The following is a 14,534-nucleotide window of genomic DNA, read 5'->3' on the forward strand; positions in this document are numbered from 1 at the left end:
TTAATAAGATTTCTTGTCATCTTTTTTATTTTTCTTGTAGTAATCATCTTTCTTGTGGTAATCATCTTTCTTGTAGTAATCATCTTTCTTGTGGTAATCGTCTTTGTGATCATCTTTTTCGTAGTAGTACTCATTCTTGTAATCATCATCCTTGTAGTAATCGTCATTGTAGGAATCATCTGGTGAAGCTAAGGCATTACGTCTGTAGTATTTCTTGTTCTTATCTTCGTAGTCATCTTTCTTGTGGTAATCGTCTTTGTGGTCATCTTTCTTGTAGTAATCATCTTTCTTATGGTAATCGTCTTTGTGGTCATCTTTTTCGTAGTAGTACTCATTCTTGTAATCATCATCCTTGTAGTAATCGTCATTGTAGGAATCATCTGGTGAAGCTAAGGCATTACGTCTGTAGTATTTCTTGTTCTTATCTTCGTAGTCATCTTTCTTGTAGTAATCATCTTTCTTGTGGTAATCGTCTTTGTGGTCATCTTTCTTGTAGTAATCATCTTTCTTATGGTAATCGTCTTTGTGGTCATCTTTTTCGTAGTAGTACTCATTCTTGTAATCATCATCCTTGTAGTAATCGTCATTGTAGGAATCATCTGGTGAAGCTAAGGCATTACGTCTGTAGTATTTCTTGTTCTTATCTTCGTAGTCATCTTTCTTGTGGTAATCGTCTTTGTGGTCATCTTTCTTGTAGTAATCATCTTTCTTATGATAATCGTCTTTGTGGTCATCTTTTTCGTAGTAGTACTCATTCTTGTAATCATCATCCTTGTAGTAATCGTCATTGTAGGAATCATCTGGTGAAGCTAAGGCATTACGTCTGTAGTATTTCTTGTTCTTATCTTCGTAGTCATCTTTCTTGTGGTAATCGTCTTTGTGGTCATCTTTCTTGTAGTAATCATCTTTCTTATGATAATCGTCTTTGTGGTCATCTTTTTCGTAGTAGTACTCATTCTTGTAATCATCATCCTTGTAGTAATCGTCATTGTAGGAATCATCTGGTGAAGCTAAGGCATTACGTCTGTAGTATTTCTTGTCCTTATCTTCGTAGTCATCTTTCTTGTGGTAATCGTCTTTGTGGTCATCTTTCTTGTAGTAGTCGTCTTTATCATATTTGTAGTAATAATAATGATCATCTTTGTCTTCCTTCTTCTTATCATCATAATAATATGAAGAAGGTGACTCGTCACGTTTATTATTTAATTCAATCCCACCATTAGGAGTAGGAGCAGCAGTAACTACATATATATAAAATGAAATTAGAAAAAAACATTTTACTTGTATTTTTTATAATCGAGATATATACTCACCATCATTAAGGGTTGAAACTCCCAAAATTGCCAAACAAATAGCTATTGTTATCTTCATAATTGAATTTTAGACTTTTTATTTTATTTTGATTTCGAACTTTTAATTTATTTCAGATCGAACTGGAGAGTTTTTGAAGGGAGAAGAGTGAGGGTTTATATAGTTTTTGGAATTCGAAATTTTCTATCAATAGTTTACATTATATTGACTTACCAAATTCCCTTGAATAGAAATTTTCATTGTTATCATCAATGATACTAAATTTTAATTAAATAATCTTCTTCTATTTCTTTTAAAGATCTTCAATCTATTCTTTCAATTGTCGGCTATTCTTCTCATTCTCATGTATATTGCCATTATGAGAATACGGTTTCCCTTTTAAAAAGGAAATTCATAGAACAACACTGGGTAATAATCTTTTAATAGGTTAATTGATTTCTACAATACGTAAGCCTCCAACAAAATTTTATTAGGGCTTGCATAATAAGTTACATTATTCAGATTTGAATATTCATTCTAATGCAGATCATTCCGGGTCAGTAGTATCAATTGTAAAACAAGATTTTCAAAGAACTCGAGGCGAAATGAAAAATTTTATTTGTATTACATTGTTATCATAATATACATGTGCGTTTATTATATTTTTTTATATAAAGAAATGGTAATACCATAGACGTAATATTTTTTTATTTATTATTAGTATCATTGTCATTAACTTCATGAATTAAGTTTTCATAGTCGTACTCGATTAAAAAAATTTTTTGATTGATGTGGCTCATATTAAAGAAGAAAAAAATGATAGTCATGCAATTGTGCATAATATGAAAACTTTAAAGCCTTAGCCGTTTTCAAAAATGGTTGATCCTGATGTTGATCATGAAACACAATTTCTAAGCCACGCCGATCATTAAAAACTGTTTTTTTTTCTTTTTTTCTTTAGTGTATTAGTGTATTCTAATAAACAGACATTTTTTAGTAGAAATTTCCAATCTATTTGCTGCTTGACCTTGATATCACACTTTGGATCAACTTTTATAGATCACAGAACGAACACGCTTGGATTACACTTTCATGGAATAGTGCTAGAATGACATTGTGAGTACTAATAAAATATTTTTTTTTAACTTGTTGCGAGACAACGAAATAAAAATTTTGTTAATATAATTAATACATACTATGAAATTGATATTACCGTATATGAAAATTTCTCCAACTAATGATCAAAATTTTTGTATATGTATATATGAATTTTTTTTTATATTTATAGACGAGAAGTAATACTAGATAGCGTTTTCGGTAGACGGTAGTTTTGTAAGTTTCAGTATGAATTTTTTATTTACTTGCTATTTTATAATATTTCTGTATTTTTTTTTTTATGGGAAAAAATTTTCTAATTAACTTACTCATTTTTAAAAGGCTATATAGAATTGTTTTTGACCGTTATTTGAAATTGTAGAAGAATCTGGCGTGGAAACAAGGCATTATATTATTTTATAAGTTGAAATAGTGTTGAAATTTATAATTAGAAATTTTAGCATTCTTCAAACGGTTATTTAATTTTATAATAGGTTTCTTTCTTTTTTTTTTAAAAAAAAAAAAAAAATATTTTAAATTTAATTAATTTATTTATTTAATTAATGAACTTTTTAAAATACTTAATACTTGAACAAATAAAATACAATAATTAATGATTAAAAATAATAGATTTTAACCCTTTATTGGCTCCTCATAATATATCTATGCTCAAATTTTTTTATGAAAAAAAAACAAGAAAGCGACTCGTTAAATTTATATGATTAGTGATTTCACGTCAACGCCGATTTTTGTGTCCCATTACGATCATAAAAATAAAATCTTAATATGAAAATGCAGTGAAGGCCACGTACTTTTTTTTGGCAAAATTAATTAAGAAAAGTAAATTGGTGTACAGTTCACCCTCGCTATAGTGAATTTTTATATAGTGAATAATTTGCTATAGTAAAGAAAAGCTCAGGTACGGATTTTCTATATAAATAATAATTCTTAATACAGTCCACCTTCGCTATAGTGAATCCCTTACTATAGTGAATCTTAACCTTCAGCCCATGAGCTTCACTATAGCGAGGGTGAACTGTATACAAAGGGGTTAAAGAGTACGATTATATTTTGACAGTTTCAATAATTGGTCTAATTTAATATGGAAGGGATCGTAAAAAATCTTCCGATTTAAGTAATTTAAAATTCTCTTTCGATACGAAACTCAAGAAAAGAGAAACGAACTTTTTTTAAAAAAAATCTAATAAAATAATATGAACTAATGCAAGTTTGATTAATATTAAATTTTTGTTACAATTTATTGTCATTACTTTAACAAATCCTCTATCATGCTTCTTTAAAAGGCACTAATTTCTACTAACAACTCTTTGTTGGCCTTTCCATTATTAGTTGGCCGGGTCTTAACCTTCTGTCCATTATATTTATATTGCCCAAATAGCTTCTTATTCTGATCATCCTTCATTCCGGACGCTTCCTTTTTTTGGAGTCCTTCTTCGATGTCCGACTAGCGTCGGAAATCTTTTTTTTCGGGATTCGGATGTAAATTTTTTATAAAACCATTGTAGTAATATTATCTCGATTCGTCACATTTTCATAACGTGATTAAAGAATGTGCTACTTCAAAATTACTATTACAGCTTTAATTCATGAATTTCCCAAAATACTCGTAATATGATGAAAAGTAATCCTTAAAATGAAAACGTGTGATCGCTTCATACCCGTGACAAAATGTAGTCACGTGCCATAAATGTGACGTTATGCAGAATGTAATAATAAGGTTGGACAATCCACAAAATTAGGATTCATTTCTTTCTTTTTTAATTGAATTTTTTTTTAAAAAAAAAAAATGGCTGATAATAAATTATTACCAAAATTATTACAAAATTTAACCGAAATATTAAATGATGAAGAGTATTATGATATTACTATTGAAGTTGGAAATGATCCTTATATAAAAATATTTCGTGCTCATATGGTAATTTTACATTATCGTTCTCCTTACTTGCGAAGAATTTTGTCAACCAATAAAAAGAAAAATGATGAAACTTTAACACATATTAAATTACCAAATATTTCTCCTGAAATTTTTCAAATAATTTTGAGGTAAGAAAAAAAAATTTATAATGATGATAAAAATAGTTGACGCTTTTTAATAATAATTAATTAAATAAAATAATTTTATTATTTATTTTCTATAAATAATTATTTTTTTTTTTTAGGTATATTTATGGTGGAAACCTTTCTTTAAATGAATATGATAATTCAGTTATAATTCAAACCCTAATTGCCGCTAATGAACTTAGTCTTCAGGATTTAATTCCCTATTTACAATCTTTTTTGATCGAAAATAAAGCGAATTGGATGGAACAAAATTTTAATTTGATATATCAAACAAGTTTCGAAAATGATTCTTTCTCCGAACTTCAAAAATATTGTACTGATTTAATGACGAAAGAACCAGTTAAGATATTCAACTCATTAAATTTTTCCTCAATTCCAGAAAAACTTTTGATCACAATAATTCAAAATGATAATCTTCAAATGAGTGAAATTCAAGTTTGGGAACATATTCTTAAATGGGGACATGCACAAAATCCGGAACTTCCTTCTGATATTACAAATTATTCAAAAGATGATTTTAACACTTTAAAGAGTACTTTACAACAATTTATTCCATTTATTAAATTCTACAATTTGACCAATAAAGAATTTACGGATAAAGTATTACCTTATAGAGAAATCTTATCTGAAGAATTATTTATAAATTTATTAAAAACATTTTTAAGTCTTTCGGATCCTAATATCAAGCCAAGTGATAATTTAAAACCTTGTATAACTAAGAAAGTTAATTTAAAAGCCATTGATTCAAAAATTATTACATCACAACATGTTGAAATGATCTCAAAATGGATTGATAGATTAGAAATTACTGACAAGTTAACTTCTTCATATGAGTATAAACTATTATTTCGTGGATCCCGTGATGGATTTTCACTAAATAAATTTCACGAAATTTGCGACGACAAAACTTCCACAGTAACACTCGTTAAAGTGAAAAGCGGCAATGAGATTCTTGGAGGATATAATCCAATTAAATGGAAGTCTGATGATGTGTGGTGTATTACTAAAGATAGTTTTATATTTTCTTTTAATACTGATAGAATTGAAGATTACATTTTAAGTCGTGTAAAGAATAAAAATTACGCCATTAATAACGGACCAAATCGCGGTCCATCATTTGGTGGCGGCGACCTTACTATATGGAAAACTGCTATATGGAAATCTACTCAAATGTTGGATTATTGTTATAGTAAAAAAAATTTTTATGAAAAACCAATTAGAAAAACTGAAAATGAATTTAAAGTAGAAGAATGTGAAGTTTTTCAAATAATTAATCAATAGTAATTGATTACATTGACCAGGTTTTTAATTTATCATTAATAAATTGGGTTTATGATCCATAATAGTAAAAAAGATAGAGTTTCATTAATATAAAACCAAAAGGTTGTAACGTTAGTATACAGAACAATAAATAAGAACATCTTTGTATAAACCCGAATAAAGTTCCAAGCGAGTGAATCTGCTTATATTATCGGCTTATCAATAAAAAAGCAGAATTGTAAATAGGCGGATAAATTAACGGAAGTGAGGGTTAAATTAGAAATAATTGTTCGTTAAAATGATAATTTATAGCACTAAAAATATTGTACCGGGTAAAAATGTGTCAAAGAAATCGTCCAAGATTTATAAAGTGAATTTAATCATAAACAAATTAATGTTTGATGACTCAAAACAATTTTTATAAAAAATATTTGTAATTTTAAACGTGCTAAACGAACTGCTATGTCATCTTTAGGGTTGCTAATTTTCTGATATTTGTTTTTTCATACTAATTGCTGCGCCATTTGATAAAAATTTGTTTTTAATTGAATAGAAAAATCAAGTTTTTAGCATGCAACATATATAATAATAACAATGAAGTCTTCTTCGATTTTTTTACTAATCCCAAGAAAAATTTGTCGTCAGATTGGAAGGTAAATGATCCAAATTATCATTATAGCTTAATTCACCCGTAATACTTTGTAAAAAAACATCATATACGGAATCGGCCTTTAGTTAATGATAAAAAATTTAAAAACTATTATGGAAATGATCGGATGGACAATGCTAACACGTGCATAAAGTTTCAAAAAACTCAAACAAAATCATGCTAAATTGAAGGCTCTATCTGAGCAGAATCTAATAATAGTCTAATAATAATAATTCATAGAAAAATAAATTTTATATTTATTTAAGTTATTAATTTCGTATGTATTGTTTATTATTTCAAAAAAATTATTTTTTCTGTAGCTTATGAGTTATGATTCAAATAAAGTAAAATTATACCAAAATAAAGCCTTAAATAAGGTGATTCTAATGATATTAAAATAAATATCATTACTGACAAGGAGTTATAAAAATCACATAAGTTTCCCACCATCAGATTTTTGAATATATAAAATTTGCCTAAGTTTAAAATAGGGATTGGAACCGGTTAATGTTAACCGGTTAATTAACCGGTTAAGACGGTTAACCGGTTAAAGTATTTTGAAAATCGGTTAACCGGTTAAAACTATATTTATCATAATTCTAGTCAGATTTATATAATGCAGCCCAGAGACATGTAAATTGTGGCCACGTGTTCCTAAACTTGAAGTTTTAATACCGAATTTTTTTCTATTTATTTATAATAATTTTAGTGATACATACATAGTCTTCCTATAACTAAATATGCAAGTAAAATCAAAATTTGCAGTAAAAAAAGTTTTTAAAATATTTTTAATATTAACCGGTTAAGGTTTTTTTGGACGGTACAATTATGATATAAAATAAATAGTAGATAAATCAACAAATAAAATCATACCAAGTTTTACTTTAGATTCAAAGCTTTTATACTTTTTACAACTATATTACTTGTTAAAAACTTTTAAAAGCAAATAAGAATAAGTAGTTACTTATTGTCCGGAAAGTAGCGAAGTGTTATGTAGATGATTTGATAGTTACGTCACCCTGCATTTTCTTATATCCGAACTATATAACTTCTATACTAAAATATCCGTCTGTCCGTCTGAATAAAAGTTTCCTTAAGGTCTCCTCCTCTTTCTTTACGTTTTCCTTTACTAGGTACTGTATGTGGGTTGTTGTGTGTAGGTTTGTGTATGGGTCCAATGTTGATTAGGGTCAGATTTATTAGGTGCACCGACTTGAACTCTTCCATCAACATTAACCAAGTTCTTTTCTGACATAGAATGCACAATATTATACGTAATTCCTTCTATTAGATCAAAGTCTTCAAGATCATCGGTATTAACCCAAATATTTGAAATTTAAGAACAAGAAAAACCTTAAGAGATTTATTCGTATATTTTACTTTCATGGTTTAAATTAAAAGGAATTAATGGAGAAAATATTAAATATACAGTACATGTTCATTCTGCATTTATTGACGTAAAGTTACGCCACAGAAAAAAAAACTTCATACAGTAAGCCAACATACCGTAACAAAAATTTTATGATTTAATATGTCAAAATCATGTTTTATTATTATAGTTATTTGACCGTTTCAAAACAATATACTTTTTTGGAAATAAAAGGTTGGGCTTAGTTATCCGTTTATCTAAGTTCTTCGATCTGAATCTAGAAAACTGCACAACCAGGATGACTATTTATTTATTGTATTTTTTATTTATTTATTTACTTTTTGAATTAGAAAATATAGCATTTTTATGTTTATTTAATTCTTTAACAATAATAATTACGATTATAATATCTGACGCTAATATAATAACTTTAATTTAATTTAATGAAATTTCTATTTCTATTAAAAAAAAAAAAATTTTTTATTTCTTTTTCCCTTTTTTCATTTTTCTTCTTTTAAAAAGTCGTATTTCTCAAAAAAATCTACTTTTTATTTTCTTTTTCTACCTTTTTTTTTTAAGAAAAAAACCTATCCCAAGAAAAAACTAGATTTTTTATTAAAAAAATTTATTTAAATAAATAGAAAAATAAAAATAATAAAATGCTTTTTATTAAAATTTACTAATGTATTACTTTACTGATAAATTTACTATAAAAGATTATTTAACATTTATTTTTTTTTTAAAAAAATAAAAAGTTTATTCGTGTAACAATATCCTACGCAAAAAAAAGATATGTAAAAAATGTTTAACAATTTTTTGGTTTGTTTATTTGTGTCGCATGAGTTCTCCGACTCTTTGATAAAAGTATAAATAATAGGAATCAATTGGAATACCTACCACAAATGATACTAAATTTGATTAGATCGTTTTTGAACATCAAAACTCAAATAGAATAAGATTTTTTCTTGCACATAAAAGATAAGACCGTTTCTAATTTTAGTAAATATTAGTATTACGCAACATTCTTTTTTAAAATCATTTTTCCGTAAACAAAAACGTAATCTAAACTGGAAAGATCTTTAAGATAATGTGTTCATACAAGTTGACAAAATATTCTATCCATCAAAAAAAATTTTGAAGTAAATTTCTTGTCAAGATATAACTACCTTACAGTGTCTAACACGAGGACTAAATGGTCCACCTCGATAGCAGAAATTAAACTTCAATTGAGTTTTTTCCCTTCATAATTTAATTCTTAGAATGTATTAAACCTTTCCAAATTGTGTATGAAATGATCCAATAGTTCTAATTCAAATGATAAATTCAATTCATGACCTCATTCAGTTGAGGATTTCCATAAATAAATTTTATGTACGAATTGTTTTTTAGACCGACCATTCAATAAGTTATTTCTGGATGATATGAAGAAACAACTTTAAAGAGAAATAAATAAGTTTTTTTTCTAAAGGTGAAAATAAGTTTATTTACTTATATTTTTATATATATTTTTGAATAAATTTTTCATAAATATATTTAATGGTGAAATATTTTCAACGAGATTTTTATAAGGAAAATTTAATAATTGACATTATGACGTAATGATGAATACGAGAAAATTTTTTTCGACGAGTAAAGAAAGTATTTTAAAACGAAATTATTCCTTTTAATGTACATTATATCAAATAGTATGTTTCACACGTAACATTTCAAATTTATTGTCTGACAAAAAAAAACGAATTTTTATATTTATAAAAAAAAACTTTACGCAGCTCGTCAAAAATCATGGTCTGAACAACGGCCCAGTTGTTAAAAATAAATAAGTATTACTCTAATATTGACATATTGTCTTATTAATCAAATTGTGACCTTTTACTGTTTTGAATAAATTTTTAATTTTTTCTTAATACTGTAAAAAAAATATTAAATTTTTCGAATATTAATTTGATTTCACAATGTGAACACGATTCTCAATGAAATACGCGACGCAGAGGTTTCAACGAAAAAAAAAAAATTAGTTTGGTAAATCTTTAAAATTTAAATAATATGATTGTTAGAACACTTTCAATCCAGTTTTTAACATTCTTAATTTATTTAGTCATTGATAAATTTTCGAAACATAGAGATAAAACAGTGTTGGGTTAATTATAAAAAATTATTTTCTAACATTATTTCGTAAGATTGATTAATAATTTACTATTGTTTCATATCCCAGTCTCGTAAATTTGCAGCTACAATACATTTAATATTTTTCTGAGTTATGGGACCGTACCTACTAGTACTGTAATCTCAACCGTTTCATCTTATAGAAACAAGTTCTTATTCAAGAAGCTAACTTTCCAGTAAATTATTAGTCATGCCGACTTAACCATAATTATAATTAAAGCAATTAACCAACGTTGTTGAAATTGTTTTAAACTAAGGTCTACCTACATACAGTAGACTCTTTCGTTACTTTTATTATGATAAATTTAGGAATGTGTGGCATAACACAAATTACTGACCAGTCCATTAACATTCATGCCGCGAGGATCGTCTCGCTTTATTTCTCTCTACAGATTGTTCATCAAATGCATATTATATTCAAAAGTTAATTTTAACTTTAAACTTAGGTTTTAACAAACTATTATTAAACTTTGGGTCAGGAGCTCAGGGCTACGTCACCTCGGGTAAGATCATTATAGCTTTAACAATCGCAACAACTATCTAAAACTACTAAAACGCTAAAAGGTAAAAATATTTTAACAGTTGATTCCAATTAAGTCCACATCACTATGAATTATATAAGATTCAATAACAACATATTGGCTTTTGATTCTCACTTTTGTTTAAAGTAAAGTTTAATTTTGTATTTATAAAATAGTCATTGTGTGATCATAATTCGATTGCTTCATATTTATAAGAATAATTAAAATAAATAACTTATTTTTGCATACTAATTTTTACTTAAAAAAATTAATGTAATGTATCAGTATTTTTTATAGCTAATTACCTTAATTTTTATTATTATTTTGTTGCATAATAATGGATTTCATAAATTATACTTAATAAATACAAGTAAAATATAAATTAAAGAATGTTTATTAATGACTAACATATGTTGATGGTGAAGATATTCTTGAAAAATTTTTTTTTAGAAACTTATGAAGACATGAATTTGTCTATAATGCATCATATTTACATTTGTTAATAGTTCTGTTTTTACATTTAAGGGAGAAATACAACCTAGATAGCGTCATATTTGTGACAGTTTGATTTACTATATATATAATAGGTCTAAGGATCTATGATGGACTATCTCACGTCACTTTACTCTATTATACTGAGTTAAATATCAGGACTATATTAAATGAGTTGCCATTACTATTATTCAAGCTTAAATTTCTTTTTGATGTACGATAAATGGGTGTTATATACCATATGATTCTAAACTACATATGATGAATTCTTGACTCGTTTAAATATAAAATTGTCCAATGTGGACATCTAAATATTTCAGTTTGGATTAAATAATAGTAAATGACCATGTAAACTTGTTTATAAGATTGCATTAATAGTATCAGTATAAAAAAATTTAAAGTGCAAGTTATTTACTTAAAGCTGTGCGTTTAACATAATATACATAACATGTATTAGGAATAAACAGATATCAAAATACCAATTTCGAGCTTAATTAAAGAGATGCAATCAAATTTTAGTTAGAAAAGTGAAGGGAGGATTTATAAAGTAATATAATAAATGGAATATATTTTTCTTTAACATATATGTCAAATGTAATTTCTTAATGACAGCTCACAGATGTTTCATAGGTAAATATTATTTTATTATACCAATTTTCATATGATAATTTTATACAATAGTAAATTTATCAATATAATAATACTAATAATAATGTTACTACCAATTTTCGATGATTATAGAGGTAATAACAGAAAGATAAATCGGTTAACAATCGGTAAGGTAATATGATGTTAAATAGCCAGTGGTGAGATAATCTAGAATGTATGTATGTTAAATAGCTGACAATCGGAAATAAATCATGTAAAAAAATGATTAATAAGTGATAATGAACACTGCGATAAAATAAGACGAATAGTTTATGTGTAAGAAATTGGAAACAAATCGGCAGGGTTTATTTATTTACAAATAAAATACAATATTACTGCCTCTTTCGGCGCTGTGTAATATTCGTATATCTATCTATTTATAAAATAAAACCACATACACCTTTCCAAATCGAATTCGCAAATTCACCATTCGCCGATCGGATGATTAAGCCATCTTAACCACCCACCTCTAAGTCTCCGATTTCCGTCTATAAGCCCAATAAATAAATAAACTATAAACTAAATAAAAATAAACAAAGCTTTTCTATAATAACATTCTTAGCACTAGAATGCTGAAGAAATTTTTTGACGTTCAATGATTTTCAATATGTTTTAAAAAATCTTTTCAACCATATTCCTTTTTTTGTAATACTGATAATTTTGCTATTTTTTGTAATCAATTTTTTTTTGTTTAATGTTATAATTAAAAAAATAAAAAAAGATCCTGCGACGGACTTTAACGGTTACCATTTTCCAAATTATATTCAATATACAAGTAATGTAAAAAACTTTTCTATACTATAAACGTTAAAAACCATCTTCACGTTGTTTATTTGCGTTTATGGATAGTATATTCTTTATTTCAAAAGTAAAGTCTATTTACTTTTTTTTTTATCAGTGAAGCAAATATCACGTTTTTCAATTAAATCCTTAATTTAGGCCGATTCCGCAGATCGGACATATGTGAGTTCGTAAATGCAAAATTTAGTCACGTGCATAAATGTATAACGTTGTACGAAATGCAATAGTCATATAAGGTTTGAACCATCCACGAATTAGGATTCATTTCACAATACTCATTTCTTTTATTAAATTTATAAAAAAAAAATAAAAATAATGGCCGATAATAAATTATTACCAAAATTATCACAAAATATACTCGAAATTTTAAATGATGAAGAATATTATGATATTACTATTGAAGTTGGTAATGACCCTTATATAAAAATATTTCGGGCTCACATGGTTATTTTACATTATCGTTCTCCTTACTTGCGAAGAATTTTATCAACTAATAATAAAAAAAAAAATAATGATATTTTGACACATATTAAATTACCAAATATTTCTCCTGAAATTTTTCAAATAATTTTGAGGTAAGAAGAAAAAATTATAATGATAAATAATTGACGCTTTTTTAATATAAATTATTAAATAAATAATTTTTTATATAAATAATTATTTTTTAGGTATATTTATGGCGGAAAGCTTTCTTTAAATGAATATGATAATTCAGATATAATTCAAATCCTAATTGCCGCTAATGAACTTGGTTTTCAGGAATTAATTCCCTATTTACAATCTTTTTTGATTAAAAATGAAGCAAGCTGGATGGAACAAAATTTTAATTTGATATATCAAACAAGCTTCAAAAATGATTCTTTTTCCGAGCTTCAAAAATATTGTACTGATTTAATAACAAAAGAACCAGTTAAGATATTTAACTCATTAAATTTCTCCTCAATTCCAGAAAAACTTTTGATCACAATAATCCAAAATGATGATCTTCAAATGAGTGTAATTCAGATTTGGGAACACGTTCTTAAGTGGGGACTTGCACGACATCCAGAACTTCCTACTAATGTTACAAACTATTCAAAAGACGATTTTAATGCTTTAAAGAGCACCTTGCAACAATTTATTTCATTCATTAAATTCGACAGCTTGACTTCTAAAGAATTTTTGGATAAAGTATTTCCTTATAGAGAAATTCTACCTGAAGAATTATGTATAAATTTATTAAAAACATTTCTAAGTCTTTCAGATCCTAATATCAAGCCAAGTGATAAGTCAAAGCCTTGTATAACTAAGGAAGTTAACTTAGGAACTATTGATTCAAAAATTATTACATCTCAACATACTGAATTGATCTCAAAATGGATTAATAAGTTAGAAATTACTGACGAGTTAACTCTTCCATATGAATATAAATTATTGTTTCGCGGATCCCGTGATGGATTTACACAAAATAAATTTCACGAAATTTGTGACAACAAATTTCGCACAGTAACAATTGTTAAGGTGAAAGAAAGCAACGAAATTCTTGGAGGATATAATCCATTTGTATGGAAATCTGTTAGTGGGTGGGTTATTACTAAAGATAGTTTTATATTTTCATTTAATAATGATAGAATTGAAGATCACGTTTTAAGTCGTGTGACGAATGAACGTAAAGCTCTAAAAAATTCATCTATAAGAGGCCCGTCATTTGGTGATGGCGACCTTACTATATGGAAATTAGATAGTTCGGCAGGATATGATTATTGTCGTAGTAAAAAAAGATATTATGAGAAACCAATTAGAAAAACTGATAACGAGTTTTTCGTAGAAGAATGGGAAGTGTTTCAAATAATTGAGCAATAATTGATTGTATCACAATAAATAAACGCACAAAACAGTAATACTTCAATTTTCTATAGATGAATTTATTTTAACTATTAATAAGCTTTTTAATTTTAAATCTATTCCTAACCAAACATATATCAAATAGTTTATCGGAAGTACTGTATAATGATGAATTTTAAAGTCAGGAAATACAGGAAATGATAAAATACGAAAATAAATAAATTAGATAATTATGAGTGTACTTTCATAATGAGTATTCGTATTTGATTCAATTTATAGAATCTAAAATATAAACTGTCTTATTTTTTTTATATAAGTGTAAGTATTATTGAGATAAAGA

General features: G+C 26.5%; 3 protein-coding genes across 3 annotated transcripts; 2 read left to right on the plus strand and 1 right to left on the minus strand.

Moving 5' to 3' along the window:
• OCT59_008388 (uncharacterized protein) lies at positions 1-1,371 on the minus strand (the record flags this gene model as incomplete). Its single annotated transcript, XM_025327225.2, has 2 exons — positions 1-1,241; positions 1,314-1,371. 2 exons carry the CDS (start codon positions 1,369-1,371, stop codon positions 1-3), a joined length of 1,299 nt encoding a protein of 432 aa, XP_025172359.2.
• Positions 1,372-4,192: 2,821 nt separating this feature from the next.
• On the plus strand, positions 4,193-5,790 carry OCT59_008389 (uncharacterized protein; the record flags this gene model as incomplete). Its single annotated transcript, XM_066142420.1, has 2 exons — positions 4,193-4,449; positions 4,566-5,790. 2 exons carry the CDS (start codon positions 4,193-4,195, stop codon positions 5,746-5,748), a joined length of 1,440 nt encoding a protein of 479 aa, XP_065999304.1. The 3' UTR covers positions 5,749-5,790.
• A 6,895-nt stretch (positions 5,791-12,685) lies between these two features.
• On the plus strand, positions 12,686-14,212 carry OCT59_008390 (uncharacterized protein; the record flags this gene model as incomplete). Its single annotated transcript, XM_066142421.1, has 2 exons — positions 12,686-12,945; positions 13,039-14,212. The coding sequence occupies 2 exons, from the start codon at positions 12,686-12,688 to the stop codon at positions 14,210-14,212; spliced, it is 1,434 nt and encodes a 477-aa protein (XP_065999305.1).
• Positions 14,213-14,534: the final 322 nt, after the last annotated feature.

The sequence above is a fragment of the Rhizophagus irregularis genome, chromosome 16 (genome assembly GCF_026210795.1).
Source record: "Rhizophagus irregularis chromosome 16, complete sequence".
Taxonomy (NCBI): domain Eukaryota; kingdom Fungi; phylum Glomeromycota; class Glomeromycetes; order Glomerales; family Glomeraceae; genus Rhizophagus; species Rhizophagus irregularis.